This window comes from Megalobrama amblycephala, linkage group LG20 (genome assembly GCF_018812025.1).
Source record: "Megalobrama amblycephala isolate DHTTF-2021 linkage group LG20, ASM1881202v1, whole genome shotgun sequence".
Taxonomy (NCBI): Eukaryota; Metazoa; Chordata; class Actinopteri; order Cypriniformes; family Xenocyprididae; genus Megalobrama; species Megalobrama amblycephala.
In genome coordinates this window covers 12,162,364-12,179,381 of record NC_063063.1, presented here as the reverse complement: position 1 = coordinate 12,179,381, position 17,018 = coordinate 12,162,364, and the positions used below count along the sequence as shown (strand labels likewise).

The 17,018-nt window shown below is 36.2% G+C and overlaps 1 protein-coding gene across 5 annotated transcripts in view; it reads right to left on the bottom strand.

Moving 5' to 3' along the window:
- Window positions 1-17,018, bottom strand: part of snx29 (sorting nexin 29) — a 158,798-nt gene that overhangs the window by 135,039 nt on the left and 6,741 nt on the right. For all 5 annotated transcript variants that reach the window (XM_048170870.1, XM_048170873.1, XM_048170872.1 and 2 more), the window contains exons 6-13: window positions 16,310-16,380; window positions 15,948-16,202; window positions 14,300-14,654; window positions 11,071-11,189; window positions 10,765-10,858; window positions 10,570-10,652; window positions 3,487-3,550; window positions 2,482-2,610 (exon numbers count right to left, since the gene is read on the bottom strand). In XM_048170870.1, the coding sequence (XP_048026827.1) occupies window positions 2,482-2,610; window positions 3,487-3,550; window positions 10,570-10,652; window positions 10,765-10,858; window positions 11,071-11,189; window positions 14,300-14,654; window positions 15,948-16,202; window positions 16,310-16,380 (1,170 nt within the window). The remainder of the gene's footprint in view (window positions 1-2,481; window positions 2,611-3,486; window positions 3,551-10,569; window positions 10,653-10,764; window positions 10,859-11,070; window positions 11,190-14,299; window positions 14,655-15,947; window positions 16,203-16,309; window positions 16,381-17,018) is intronic.

Sequence of the window (17,018 nt, the reverse complement as noted above, 5' to 3'; positions counted from 1 at the left end):
AAAACCCTGGCAGCTCGGCAGCGTTCGGTGAAGTATTATTCTGACTGTCAGACGCTGCCACGACCATCCCTTCGTCTGTTTCTGCTCGTCTGGTTAAACCTGGATGTGATGGCGTGGGAGAGGTTTGTGTTGACAGGAGTGTGAGTGTGAGAGCGTTTTGGCCTCTTGCTGTATGGATCCCGCTTCTTAAATACTGCCCACTGAGCCAGGCTGAATCAATGGAGCTAAGCCCAAGAGCACGGCTCACAGGTGCTTCCTCTGAGCGCACAGCCGCATCGAGCAATTCCACACCTTATTTTTAGTCTCTATCGACTGGGACAGATTAGGTTTTAGTCAGAAAAACTGACTGGACTCTCAACTTTTCAGTTTGCAAGATTCTGAGAAAGGAAGAAACTGGAAAGACTTTAGTTAGAAAAGCATGCTTTACTTAATCAGTGGTAATCAGTTTGATGTTGCTCATATTTGAAGTGAACTAATGTATGAAACACTTGAAGGTTTCTGATGACTTTGAGGATAACTGCAACAATGTGAACGTACACCATTCTTTGGTTAGTCTCAGCAGCAAACCTTTTATGTATTTTTCTGATTTTCTCCATAGGCACTTAAGAAAATTTTTCAATAAAGAGTCATAAGCCTTAAGTCTATAAAAGCAAATCAATCGACAAGATTAATCACCACATTTGATTTGGCAATGAAGAAAGTATTTGAAAAATTTATAAAAGGTAAAGACTTTATAATTATAAAAGACTGAGTGAACTAATCAAGGACTATGAATTATGTATATTACTGTTCAAAAGTTTGAGGTCATTTATATATTTTTTAAAGGAAATTAATTTTATTTAATAAGGGTGCATTAAATCAAAAGTGACAGTAGACAAAAGATTTCAGATATTTCAACCAAATTTTTAACTTTCTATTCATCAAAGAATCCTGAAAAAATAATCATGGTTTCAAATATTAATAGTAATAGTAATTAACTGCTTTCAACTTGAGCAGCAAATCAGCATATCAGAATGATTTCTGCAGGATTGTGTGACACTGAAGACTGGAGAAGAGGAAAAGAGCTTTGCAATTGACTGTACAAACAGATTTGACAAGAAATCAATCAATCAAAGCATATTCTTACAGACTGCCGAAAGCTACAGAAAAACATAAGCAAACGGATCGCTGCAATTCACATAAACAACTGGACTCCAGGGAGAGAAACATGGATTTTCAGTCATCATTTTATTTCAAAATGTTGGATTTTGGGGTAAAATCATACACTATATATTGTATTGACAACTAATTAATTAAATATTTACCGTCTTATATTCTGCATAATTGCAGAACCACAAGTTTTAGGGCTGGACTATATGACGATTATTATATATATATATATATATATATATATATATATATATATATATATATATATACTGTATATATATATATATATATATATATATATATATATATATATAAAAAAAAAAACATTGATATAAGTGAAAACTACCTATATTGTATTTATATAAAGCATCTACAGGCAGATTTGCTTTATGTATTTCGCCGGGGCTGAAATCAGGCACATCTAAATGTCAGGAACTGGCTATCAATATCCATGGATTTGGTTTCTTTGACAAGTTGTAAGAAACACTTTTGAGCCCAACCTTTAGTGTTATTGTTTGTTTTCCTCACGTTTTCGCAGTTTCCCCTATTAAATTCAGTCATGCAGCAGGTTCTTTTGCCACTCAGTCCAGCTGAGGGAGCGTGTTCCGGCGGGAAAGTGACGTAAGTGCATTCCCTATATTCAGCTTTACCATCACAGGAATAAATAAAACTTTCAAATGTATTAAAATAGAAAACGGTTAGTTTAAATTGTATTAACATTTCATAATATTACTGTTTTTACTGTATTTTTGATTAAATAAATGCAACCTCTGTGAGCTTAAGAAACCTCTTTCAAAAAACCCAAACTTTTAAATGGTAGTCTATTAGAATCAGCTAGGGATTTTTAATCATTTTAATGTATTTTCTGAAAACACAGCCAACCTTTATGCTCTAACACTACAACATTTCATGTTAATTAATGCTAACATTAGCCAGCTAATGTTAACCTCTAGCTAGTCTCCACAACACACAAAAACTCGGCATGTCGCGGTTCCAGGTTCCGTGGTTCGAGTTTTCACTCGAAACTTCTCTAATTGGTGGACCTATCTTCAGGATCATAGTACATCTCTGGGAATTCAGCAATTGAACATGTAGAAATCTAGATAACGTTACTTATGTCCACAAATACTGTTGTTTGGCAACCTCAAAGCTCAAGTCTGTAAAGAACTTAAAAACCTAAACTAAAGGGGGAAAAAAGAAACTACAGTGTTTCACGTGTAGGTCATACATCAGCTTTCTGTCTAAGTAGGTGGTGTTTGGCAAGATTAAAAGGTGGATTAGACTTTAGGCTGATAGTCTGCCTTTGTGAGACTTAGTCTCAAGTGAAATTACCTCATGAGAGCTTGGACTTTGGCCGCATGTCTCTCCTCTAGCTCAGCCAGTCTCTTCTTCAAGCTGTCCACCTCCTGCCTGAGCCCAGCAGAGTGCTCCATCTCTCCATCCAGGAGACTGCGCAGAGACCTGTGCCAAAGAGTTTAACATCATTAAGACACACACACATCTGACCCACTTTTTCTTAGCAGTCTTTAATGACTACCAGTGCACAGGATAATTACCCAGCTGCACATTATTGACTGTGCACATCATGGCACAAATAGGGTACAAAATAAGGCCTGATACTCAGTGAAACTCAAGTACATTTTTTAACAAAGGGTCAGTGAGAGGAGACACTTAAATCTCAATAATATATATAGTTCATAATGGGAGTTATTTTTTTATTTTTATGCAGTTAGCAATTTTTGCAATACTAGAACCAATAATGGATGATTCGAGTTAAAAAAACACCTATATACACAACCATTCAAATATTTTAGGTCAATAAAGTTTTTGAGAGAAATATTATCACAAATGTAAAAAATACTCCAGTCTTCATACTCCAGTCACACGATCTTTCAGAAATTATTCTAATATGCTTTTATGGTGCTCAAGAAACATTTCTTCTTATTATCAATGCTGAAAATCAGCAATTTTTTTTTTTCAGGATTCTTTAATGAACAGCATTTTCTTAAATAGTAAAGAAATGTATAATGTTACAAAAGATTTCAGTCATTTTTTGATCAATTCAATCCATCCTCGCTTAAAAAATATAAATTTATTTCTAAAAAAAATGTATTGACCCCATTTGAACAGTATTGTATTTGAATACTTTACAATACACATTACATAAAAATAATAATATATAATACTAATATTAATATATAGTTACCTAAGATTAATAAACAAGCAGAACAAATTTCTGAAAATTGTTAAAACCATTCCCACCCAAATGAATAGTTCCATATAAATCCATGAATGAGCAAAAAGCACAATCAGTGAAGACGGTAAAGAAATTCTTACGTGTTCTGCTCAGTGAGTTCATCTTTCCTGTTCATCATGGCCACAATGGCTTGCCGCAGTTCAGCTGTGGGGAAAAAAAAAAAAAATTTTATAAAGGTATCAAAACCTACTCAAAATGAACAATGGCTTTTGTCCTCAGCCAACTGAGAAAAAAAACACGACTTCTGAACAATAAGACTCAATATCTCAGTGGGATTTAATGTCCCACACCTGTCTTCATTCTTTCAATAAGAGTTACTGTTTTATACCACTGACATTTTCATTTGTATAGCACCACAGAACTAATAAAGAGAACTATGTGAGGCTTAAAATACCAGGCCGACATTAATTTCTTTAAAATGAAGGTGACGTGAAAGGGTAAGGCATTTATAACACAGCCATAAGGGGAGCCTCTGCAGATTTTGTCTCAAAACACATTAGTCTGTGAATAATCCAAGTGAAACATAAAGCTCTGACTGGGAAGCATTATTACAGCACTTCAAAACACTTTCGAAGCACTCGGTATAGTCTAAATCCAGACTTTCATGGTGAGTGAAGGGGACAGAGAGAGAGAGAGAGAGAGAGCCTTTGTTGTCGTTGCACTCTCAAAGCTGGATAACCTGACACTGGGTAACCTAGATAACCCCTACAAGACGGCTCCAAAAGACAAAGTCTGAACACTCCTATCAGTCCATTATCATTTAATGAATCTCAGAGGAACCGCAGGCTTGGACAGAGTCATCTATATAAACCTGGCTAGCCTGATCCACATTTAACAAGCTTAAAGTACTCTCAGCAAAAGAAAGTCAAAGATGTCTTTGTTATTTTTATTTTTTTGTTTTTTTTTTAGAAGCAACAACATTGGTATCTTTGAACAGCAATATAGCTAAATTACTGTCTCTCTAAGAGAAAAAGCTTATCAGACCACCAGAGATCCATTTGGCAGCCACAGGCGTAATCAGAAACCGCTTCAGTAAACTTGTGTGCAATGTCCCTTTCAAAAACTATTTCCAGAAAATGGTTACAAGAAAAGGACTATTTGTTTTAAGGAGTCATTTTTCTGTGTGTTTTCTGTAATAAAGCTGGCCAAGTGATACACTCAAGACACCAGTAGTTGGTATGGGAATTAGATTTTTACACATAAAAAAAAAAAAAAACCACACACACACACACAGAGGTAGGCATGCAAAATATTGTCCCAAATGAAATAGTAAATGGAAAAAAGCAATCCTGAGGCAAAAAGCAACTCTTAAAATTTAGAAATTGCACCTCTCAACAAAATATAACGACCCTTAAGGAACAAACAAATCCAAAAACAAATCATTTCAGTAATAAAACCTGAACCAACTCCAAAATAATAGTATCATACAGAAGTACTCAAAATTAAAGTAGTTATGTAAATTAATAATCAAAACTGTTACAAAATATCTCAAGAGGTGAATAAGGGACCCCGCCTCATAATGAAATTATACAGTTTAATTTCCCACTGGAGCCACAAACGTAATTAAATGAGGAGATGGCATCCTCAGCTTCTTTATCATTGAACATTAGCATTAAGCTCAACTTGGATCACGTGTAGTGTTGTCAAAATACCAAAATATCAGTAGTCGGTACCAATGAAAGTAAAAATTCACGGTTCTTGGTACTAATTTCAGTACCATAGCAAAAACTTTTGGAAAAATGTAACAATTTGAAAATAAAAAAATCTAAAAATTAATTGGTTAATTATTAATGCTAATAAGAAGCAGATAAACATTTAACAAAAACAGCATGTAATCATATAATCAAATAATTGTCAGGTCAAGTGAAAAGTTAGTAATAAAATGAAGAACAAAGAAACAAAGAACATTTTTTTTTGTCTTTTCCATTGCTATGGTTTTCACTATGTCATTCACTGCACTTTCAGTTTCAGTACTGCATTTAAATACATTTGTCACTCACAAAACATTTCAGCATGTAGTTAGCAGCCTTAAAAATAAAACTTCCTTCAAATTGTTATACCAAAAGTGAGCAAAGAGCGCTCCCTTTTTAATCACTGAAGCGGCCAATCACTTCAGTTCAGCTCAATCTCAGTGAGTTCTGTACTGTTTCTCCCCTTATAAACAAAACACCTGTCTACACTGAATAATCAATCTCATATTTACATCATCTTTACACTTTGTTGGTTGAAATGAAAGGATTCGTGAACACTCATTCTATGAACTCACGTTAAACAAAAACTCAGGCATTTTGAGCAGCATTAAGGGGATTCTGAATAACAAATAATTCTGATTCATCATTACATTAATGCGTAAGGGTGCTCCGATCAGGATTTTTGGGGCAGATCACCGATTACTGATCACTGAAAGCAGCATTGGCCGATAGGATCACCGATACCAATCACCAATACCAAATCAACGATACCAATCACCAAAATAAATAATACTACATGATAAAAGGCTTCAAATAGATCCACTGGGGTAAAATCCATAGATTTCACTGTAATAATTAATCCTACTAAATCTACTAAAGAGCAGTGAGTGATTTTCTCTTTGTCTTTTGTCATTTGATAAACATTAATGACAGACGGCAGCAGGAATGACAGACGGCAGCAGGAAAATTAGGCTGCTGTCACTTTAAGACATAATGCATGGGTCCAATATACTGTTACACATGCAACTTATTTCCCAAATGTTTATTTTCACTTAAGACATAACCGACTATGTTTAAGAAAATACAAGCCAGGCATTTTGATATATTTCTTCTGTGTATTTGACCCAAAGCACAAAGTTCACTTTGCTTCTCCATGTTGGAGCACGCACACAGAAAGCCGCTTGGGGAACAGTATCTCTTTCGCGGCTTAATGCAGTTTTAATAACTCTTTATTATTAAGCATGTCCTGCAATTTAGCAGCAGTAGACTGCATTTCACGACAATAACTGATCTAACTGATTTGAACGTTAAGTTTAGACTTTTAGGGAGGAACGAAAAGTGCACCCCTGTGAAGCAGCAATCCTATCAGCTGCTTTTCAAGGGGAGTGAAATTGGGTTACTGTCTATATAAGCTAAACTTTTAACATTATCACAAAGTTCACAATACTCAATAACGTCAGCATAATGTTCAAGGTAATATTTAATGTATCACCTAGCCCTTCAACTCAATAATAAGGACTGTTTGAATTGGCTGCCTTGTCCTATGTGCTTATTGGACTGTTTCACATAAATTACAGTACAAGAATTCTATACATAGCAGAACTATATTTAACATAACAAATCAAACAAACTGTTTGTAAGGCTGTTTTCATCCACACAAAGGATTTTAAATGTGCAGTGCACTACGTGCTTGTAACAGTTATGCTACACTGGACCGCAGAAGAGTGTATGTGTGTTGGAGAGGGATCTGGAGGAGAATTCTTGCGGATGAGCCCGCTCCCTCTCCCATAGTCCCTCATCTGGAGGAGAAGAAACACACCAGGGTGAGGCGGTCCAAGTATGTTTGTAATCCTGAGAGGAAGCAGGCAGAAGCAAGTACAGGAGGCAAAGCTTTGACTTGCTTCCAGAAAGCAAGGTTCACAGACAAGAAGTCTGAGACACCTGGCATTAGTTCACATTTAGCACATAGGCTTTTCATCAAAGGCTATTTACGGTGTATTATCTGCATGGAGATTCCCTCTGGAGTAACCTGCAGTGATGGGAATAACGGCGTTACTAACGCCGTTACTTCTTTCAGTAACGAGTAATCAAAAAATTACTTTTTCTCCGTTACACGCCGTTACCGTTATGACAAAAAAATGGGTCATAATTGTGCCCTGAAGTGGTTTTCTAGTAGGCTTCTCTCAGCCATAGGATGCAAAGTTTTTTTTCTCTGGTGTGTGCTGCGGTTAGTCACCTGAAGATAATAATGTATGATGCTTTGAGAGCATGCGCGCGACACTCAAACCAGAATATGTAAAAATATGTGAAATTAGTTTTTTCAGTCGAATTGTTCATTTAAGTTTAGTTGACTAATCACATTTATATTGATACACTATACCGATCTCAAAACACAATACTCTCATGATACTTTAAACAAAGCCAAAAAAAAGTTAAAAGGTACACTATGCAACTTTTGGCCCGAGGCAAGCAGCCTCTAATGGTTAAATCGCGCCCGCGCCTCCAAAATAATTTGAACTGCATGATTAAAATTAAGATACATTTTTAAAGCGAAATGGTCAAATCATATCTGTATGATATATTTGCGCATCATGCATTGTGTTCACTTTTCATAATCGAATAAATGGATTTAAAACATAACATAGGACTATTTAAACATAGGCTAAATATGAAACTACGTGTACCAACACAGTACAGAGAAATTTCATGTCGTGAGCAAGAACGGATCATGAGTCAGGAGTCTCAAGAATAATTTATTCTTAGTTATTTGTAATATTGGGGGCATTCAATTTATTTGGCATATTTTTATTTTTATTTTTTATTTTTTTAAAGTAACGCAATAGTTACTTTCCCTGGTAATTAGTTACTTTTATAATGATGTAACTCAGTTACTAACTCCGTTACTATTTGTGAGAAGTAACTAGTAACTATAACTAATTACTTTTTTAAAGTAACGTGCCCAACACTGGTAACCTGAGATTAAGAGTCTGCTCAAAAAGCACAATGGGGTCACCCCTACTTGGGATTGAACCTGAAGCTTTGATACACTTATGTAACAAATTGTTTTGATACACTATACCGATCTCAAAACACAATACTCTCATGATAATTTAAACAAAGCCAAAAAAGTTAAAAGGTACACTATGCAACTTTTGGCCCTCTAATGGTTAAAAAAATAAAACTGCATGCATTTTGCGGTAGAACATTGTTTTGGTTGTGCTTAGTCTCTGGGTGACTGTGCAGATGAATATGACCCTTCACAACAGATTATGCTTTATAATGAACTCCGTTAGAGAGCTACATATGATAATTTATCTGTTCAATAAAATACCTTACTCCCCTGTTGAGTAATAAAAACGCCATCTCTGCTTCACTTTGACAACATTTCAAATCCGACATTTCAAGTCCTTGTTGTCTCCGAAAAGTCAAGCCAATGTTGATTTTCATTTGATTACAAGCTCTGTCGCACTTCCTTTTTACCAGCAGACTCTCCTCTGTTTGGTGTTTTTTTTTTTTAAACGAGTGATTCTCTGGAGTTTCAAGATTTAGCTGCTCCATGTCATTAGCAATGGACTAGCACATAGTAATGGTGACACCAGAATAGAAATATTCATGATTCTGATTGGCTGAAAATACAGAATTATGTTAGACTGTCACTGATTACATGCATATTTAAAAAGTTTAAAATATTCTTTTCAAATATTTTATTTTAATTTACTAGTATATTATTTTAATTTACTCACAAGCGGTTAGAGGAGAAACAGCATCAAAAACTTGATAATTTCCGAGACATGTGAGAAAGTGTACCAAAACAAGCAATTAAAACTTTACTGTCTTATATCAAAATGCACAGATTACAGTCGAGCTGCACTTCTTACCCTTTTCATTCACTTCCTTTCCCGCTCACTCGTAAGCGACGTAACATGGGTTTGTTCATTCAATAGCATTCATCGCAACTATTCATATAAGACACGTCTGAAATGCATGTTAGCACCAGGTGGAAACAGTAATGAGTCTTGGCTGACCACCTGTGATTAGATCAAAGAATGTATATCACAATTCATTTTTCACATTCACAATGTATGTCACTTTTTTTTTTTCTAATTTCTGCGCCATTAACATTGGCGAATGCAAAATACAAAAAGGTTTTCGCAATCAGCACCCTCGTCATCAATCAATTAAGATAATGTTGCCAATGTTGTCAAACATGTTTTAGGAAATCAACTTAAAGTTACAATTTACCCTAAAAAATGTAATGCTGTCATCATTTACTGACCCTCATGTCATTCCAAACCAAACCTGCATGACTTTCTTTCTTCTGTAGAACATGAAAAATGATATTTTGAAGAATGGTGGTAACCAAACAGTTTTGGTAACCATTGACTTCCATTGAATGGACAAAAAAACAGATTTCTCAAAAGATTGTCTTTTGTTCTTCACATAAGAAAACCATACAGGTTTGTAATGACATGGACGCGAGTAAATGACAACCGAATTTTCATTTTTAAGTGGAGTATCCCTTTAAGAATGTCTTATATTTGTTACTGCATATAAGCAAACTAAGATGTTAACCAAAACCCCCTTCTTTAGCACTAAATAAGTAAAATGGCACATAACTATGATGATCAAGGTCAAAAAGCTATCTATCATATAGCTCATAAAAAACAAAACTAAGAAGAAAACAGCATTTTCAAGCCTTGAAGGTAATGTTCGTTGTATCCATAATCAAATAGCAGTTAATAGGTTATTAAGGCATACTGAGAAAGCCATGTTTGATCTGAAATTGAATTTTACTCATGTCTGAAAGCACAAGCAGATTCTGGCACTCTTGCATGGAATATTTTCTTGCTTTCATCTTTTCTCCTTTTTATTTTTGAAAGCTGAAGTATAACTGGATCAGTCACCTCCAGCCCCATCTCAAAGTTGTGTTTTGTCCAGACAAAAGACAGAGAGAGAGAGAAAAGCGGAACAACATGAGAGTGTTTCACACTGAACCAACAGTGCCCTCATCTGGAAAGAGGAAGTATGCAGGGGATGAATCAAAAGAATAGAAATCCCATAAAAGTCCAGAATGGTGTCTGTGCCTACAAGTGTAGCACGTCTAAACAGCACAAAGACGATAAAGTGTTAGGTTACCATAATAATTTACAGTTTCAAAGTCGTGTTTTCAAAGGCAAAGTCATATGGCCAGTATTTAAACAATGATTAAAACGGTCTCACATCTGCGCCAAACCACTAGACAACAGAGCTATAGTCAAGGCAAATTACCTCAATGATGCCATCTGTCCACAGCACAAATCCTCAAAGGCCTACATGCTTTAGATGAAGCTCAAATATGCAAAAACTATAGTTAAAGGAACGGTTCATTTAAAAAAAATCAAAGTTGTAACCTTCAAAAATAAAATAAAACAAACGAAAAACCAAAGAAAGAGATCTCCGGACAATGATAGGGTTTATCTTGAGTCGACTCACCAATGGTCATGGACTCAGGAAGGCCAGAGGTCGGCAGAACACCGGTCACGGGAGCAATCTGTGCCGGTGAGTCGGGCTCCATGCTGAGACAGCAAAGGTTAACACAGACAATAAGCATCAGTCTTCAAAGAAAAAATTTTACTAATTGAAATCTTATCCCCCCCCCAAAAAAAAGAGTTCTTTTGTATCAGATACCTGAATTGGAGTTGGCTTCGTTTTTCACTGTCAGTTGGTGGGCTTGAGCTCTCCTTCTGTCCATGAAATTCAACATTCTCAACTGAACTACCAGCTGAAAGCACAAAAAATAGCACATTTTCTCCATGCCAGGACCATAGTCATACATTACACACTCAATTAAATAGTGCTACATTTAAGTTAAACTCATACGTTTGAACAATCAGAAGACGTAAAAATACCTGCCACATCTATGTGGACAAGAACGTGAAAATATAGCAAGATGTCCCTGAGTAAGCACAGTGTCTGACAGGCTGTGGGTCTGACCTTGGTGTGTGTAGGGCTCGCTGGAGGCCAGAGGTATGAGAATGTGCGAGTTGTCATTGTCTGTGATGACTTGCCTTGGACTCCATGTAGAAACACTGGATAAACTCCCCACAACCATCCTATGCAGAGTAGAATGTGATGGTCACACCTTATTTTATCGTGTCTTTGTTACAATGTAATTCCACAAGTAAGTACTAAATATTAATTAACAACATATACTTACTATAGTGTTAGTTGCTTGCATAACTTACTACTATAGTAAATAAACTACCTTTTGTAGTCAGTAAGTATAAAAAAAAAATATATATATTTTTGAGGTCTCTTAAGCTCACCCAAGGCTGCATTTATTTGATAAAAATGTAGCAAAACAGTAATATTGTGAAATTTTAACATTTCTTATTATCAATATTGACAGTTGTGTCAAAACAGTTGTGCAGCTTAAAGGGTTAGTTGACTCAAAAATGAAAATTATGTCATTAATTACTCGCCCTCATGTCGTTCTACACCCGTAAGACCTTCGTTCACCTTCAGAACACAAATTAAGATATTTCTGATAAAATCCGATGGCTCAGTGAGGCATCTATTGCCAGAAAGATAATTAACACTTTTAGATGCCCAGAAAGGTACTAAAAACATATTTAAAACAGTTCATGTGACTACAGTGGTTCAACCTTAATAATATGAAGCGACAAGAATATTTTTTGTGCGGCAAAAAAAACAAAACAACGACTTTTCAACAATACTTAGTAATGGCCGATTTCAAAACACTGCTTCGAAGCTTTACGAATCTTTTGTTTCAAATCAGTGGTTCGGAGTGCCTAAGTCACGTGATTTCAGTAAACGAGGCTTCGTTATGTCATAAGTGTTTCAAAATTTCAATAGTTCAACGTGGCTTTGCCAGTTTGATATGCGATCTGAACCACTGATTCGAAACAAAAGATTCATAAAGCTGCGAAGTGGTGTTTTGAAATTGTCCATCACTAGATATTGTTAAAGGTGCCCTAGATTATGTTTTTAAAAGATGTAATATAAGTCTAAGGTGTCCCCTGAATGTGTCTGTGAAGTTTCAGATCAAAATACCCCATAGATTTTTTTTTATTAATTTTTTTAACTGCCTATTTTGGGGAATCATTATAAACGCGCCGATTTTATGCTGCGGCCCCTTTAAATCCCGTGGTCCACGCCCACAGAGCTCGCGCTTGCCTTGAACAGTGCCTTAAAGTTTACACAGCTAATATAACCCTCAAAATGGATCTTTACAAAGTGTTCGTCATGCATGCGGCGGATTATGTGAGTATTGTATACTGTTATATTGTTTACTTCTGATTTTGAATGAGTTTGAGGCTGTGCTCCGTGGCTAACGGCTAATACTACTCTGTTGGAGAGATTTATAAAGAATGAAGTTGTGTTTATGCATTATACAGACTGCAAGTGTTTAAAAATTAAAATAGCGACCGCTCTCTTGTCTCCGTGAATACAGTAATAACCGATGGTAACTTTAACCACATTTAACAGTACATTAGCAACATGCTAACGAAACATTTAGAAAGACAGTTTACAAATATCACTAAAAATATCATGTTATCATGGATCATGTCAGTTATTATTGCTCCATCTGCCATTTTTCACTATTGTTCTTGCTTGCTTACCTAGTCTGATGATTTGGTTGTGCACAGATCCAGACGTTAAAACTGGCTGCCCTTGTCTAATGCCTTTTATAAAGTTGGAAACGTGGCCTGGCATATGCAAATATTGGGGGCGTATTTTGACTGTTACGTAACAGTCGGTGTTATGTTGAGATTCACCTGTTCTTCGGATGTCTTTTAAACGAATGAGATTTATATAAAAAGGAGGAAACAATGGAGTTTGAGACTCACTGTATGTCATTTCCATGTACTGAACTCTTGTTATTTAACAATGCCAAGATTAATTCAATTTTTCATTCGAGGGCACCTTTAAAAAAGTCATTATTTTGTTTTTTTGGCACACAAAGAGTATTCTCGTTGCTTTATAATATTAAGGCTGAACCACTGTAGTCACATGAACTGTTTTAAATATGTTTTTAGTAGCTTTCTGGTTACATCTGAAAGTGTTAATTATCTTGCTGGCAATGGAGGTCTCACTGAGTCATCGGATTTCATCAAAAATATCTTAATTTGTGTTCCGAAGATGAACGAAGGTCTTACGGGTGTAGAACAACATGAGGGTGAGTAATAAATTACATAATTTTCATTTTTGGGTGAACTAACCCTTTAATATTTTTGTGAAAACCATGATACATTTTTATTCAGGATTCTTCAATGAATAGAAAGTTCAAAAGAACAGAATTTTAAATAGAATTTCTTTGTAACATATAAATGTCTTTACTATTACTAACTAAACTACTATTACTAACATTATACATGTCTGTCACTTTTGATCAATATTAATTTCTTTAAAAAAAAATATTTAAAAAAAACCTACTGACCCCAAACTTTTGAATGGTAGAGTACATGTGACATGTGTAACAAGGACACATTAAAATAAAGTGTTATTATAACAGTTAATATCTAGTTAATAAAGCTATTTTTAATTCAAGTCAATTCAGTTCAAGTCCCACTACATACTGATGTTGATTAATGTAACAATTAAAGCAAGACTTTAGCGGTGTTCGAAATCGCCCCCCCCCATACCCCCATTCACTATTCCCTACATTACTCCACTAATATAGTCCACTTGAAGGTGTGAACGAAAACGAGTGCGTGAATTCGGACAATGAGTGTACTGCCGCTTTTCTATATTTTGTGCTTGCCGTTTAATAATCATTTGAAATTTAGCAAACTGCCAGGTCCAGTAGTAATGAAAAGATTTATTCTTGAATTTTGTCATTTATTAAACAATTTAATAATCAATTAAAAAGGAATTTTTACCTGTATGATATTACGCTGTACCCACATTGGACCAGCAGTTTGGAAAATGGATGGGTGAAAATTCAACTGCGGGCGCCATGTTCTGGCAAGAGACAGGAATTTATTTGGCACGACCCTCACAGTGCATTATGGGTATTCTCTGGCCGTTAAGTGTACTTCAGTTGTACACTCGTTATTGCGGTGTATTATGGGATTGAATGAGTGCACTCAAAAATGTCCACTATGGTTTCAGACACCACTACAAATGTCTGTCCCCTCAAATAGTGCGCTATTTAAGGGTATAGGGTGCGATTTCGGGAACAGCCTTTAAGTAAACTCACCGCTCCCCATTCCCATGATCCTCTTCTGGGGGCTCCTGCCTACTCTTTCTATAACTGTCATCCTCTTCCTCCTCCTCATTGTCAATGCTCTTGGTATCAGGCAGCACTCCATTCTGTGGAGGTGTTTCAGCCCAGCTCACAATCCCAGGCTCAGTCAGGCCGTTGTGAATGGGTGAGGTAGAGTCCGGAGGATCCAGAGCCTCCTCAGAACTCACGTGACCCACTGTACTCTTCCTGAGACTTCTCACAACGTCCTCGCCAGCCTCGTCCTCATCTTCCGCACCCATGTCATCATCAAAAGAGATGATGTTTGTGATCTTCTTTTTACGTCTACGCTCTTTTCTTAAACCGGAATCTAAAATGCAATTAATTCAATGACATGAGGGTGACTCAACAATGGAAACTGAATCTCAATCATCAACTGAATATAACAATTATACTTATTAGTAGAAGAATAGGAAATAAAGAACAGGAAATAAAACACTCATGAAAAAAGTGCACAAACTGTATCTTTAAGGATACAACAGCATGTCAGTGGGGTAGTACCCATAAAGGGACATCTTTACTGTACCTTATTTACACTGAAAAGCTACAACATAGTTGTACCTTAAAGGGACAGTTCACCCAAAAATGACACAAAAATTCACCCTCAAGTAGTTCCAAACCTGTATGCATTTCTTTGTTCTGCTGAACAACAAGATATTTGGAAGAATGTCAGTAACATTCTTCCAAATATCTTCCTTTGTGTTCAGCAGAACAAAGAAATACATACAGGTTTGGAACAACTTGAGGGTGAGTAAATGATGACAGAATTTTCATTTTTGGGTGAACTATCCCTTTAAAAGGTACACCCAATTTCGAATTCAAAGAACTGGTTTGATGTAATTCTGAAGAAAATCAGGCCAAAACAAAGTTCATTTGGAGTTTGTATTGGGAGATTGAAACAACTTTCTGCAAAAGTTTGCTCCGGCTGGTTTCATTGGTTCATAGTGATTACATGATAGGTAGGTGTGTTTTGGGGCTACGTTTTCATTCCTTTCGCCTTCAGTCTGTCGAGGTCAGACGCAAGTAAAAATATGAACACAGTGGAAAGCTTGCTTTATAGAAGAAATTAAAGATGTAATTCTGATCGAAAGTGACTCTGAAACTTTTTCATGTTTAATACTGTAAAGCTGTTTGCTTCAAAGCAATCTATTGTTAAAATTGCTATAAAAATAAATGTGTAATGATGTGGAGTGCTAAACTGCAGCTGGTGCAAACATATCCACATCAATATGATTGAATACTTTCTTAAATTGTGTGTTTGTTTTGTTTTTGATAGAAAAGCTTGCAGCACATATTTACATATTCATCTAAACTCCGCTCTCAGTAGTGTGGGCGGCATTGGGATATTCGCCAAAAGTGCACCACTGAAAAAGTATTTCAAACTTCATTTTACCCCTAAGAGAAAAACAGAAAAGAACTTCACAGTGAATATATAGTGGCCTTAAGGGTACATATTACTACTCTCTGGTACAAATACACCTTGAGGGTAGATAAGGTACAAAGCTGTATTTTTAAGGTTACAACCCCAGTGGCGAGCTATCGAACCCCTAAAAGTACAATTCTTGCACTTTTTATTTTGACAGTGCATGTGTGACTTAAGCACCTGCAGAAGTGCTGCGGGGCAAGACAGGCAGTGGGTCTGATGGAGCATCTGAGCGAGGGATGAAACCAGGAACCACTGCAGTGGCAGTACCGATTTCCCGCAGAAGCGTGCTGACACCTTGAGTAGACTCTTTCCACAAACTGCTCATCCCCTGCGTGGACTCTTTAAGCAGGTGGGAGACAGACGACCCCCCACGGGCCTGGCCATTTAGGTCCGTGTTGTCAATGTTGATGGCAAACAGGATGGAATTGAGCCCTGTTGACACATAAACTGAATTGACACAAGGAAGGATGCCCAGCTATACTTTATAACTTTATGCTATCGACCAGAAGCAAATGACAAATATCTAATTTTAATATCACCTGCAGCCATAGTGGGCAGCATACTGGCTCTCTCCTCATCTAGGACAAAAGCCCAGTCTTCATAGAAGGCACTATATATGAGGGAGAAATATCACCATTATTAAAGGGTTAGTTCACCAAAAAATGAAATTTCTGTCATTAATTACTCACCCTCATGTCGTTCCAAACCCGTAAGACTTCGAAACACAAATGAAGATCGTTTTGATGAAATCTGAGAGCTTTCTGTCCCTCTGTTGACAGCTACGCAACTACCACTTTGACAATTCAAAAAGCTGTCTGAATTTAGGCTTTTATTAACATATAAACACTGATCAGTGAACATAAACAGAAGCTCAACCGAACCCGTTTGACGTGCGAAGACAAACGTCTTTGGTTCTTGCACGTCAACCGAACATGCTTGAGTTTCCGTTTACCGCAACTGATGTGTGAGTTGATGAATGCTTATTTGTAAATAAAAGCCTAAATTCAATATGTTCATCATATAAAGTGATTGAGTCTCTACAGAAAATTTGGACTAAACTGCTCAATTCAAGTTTTATGATATATTTATGAACCTTTTGAACTGGCAAAGTGGTAGTTGCGGTCTATGCAGGGACAAAAATCTCTCAGATTTAATTAAAAATATCTTCATTTGTGTTCCTAAGATGAATGAAGGTCTTACGGGTTTGGAATGACATGAGGGTGAGTAATTAATGACAGAATTTTCATT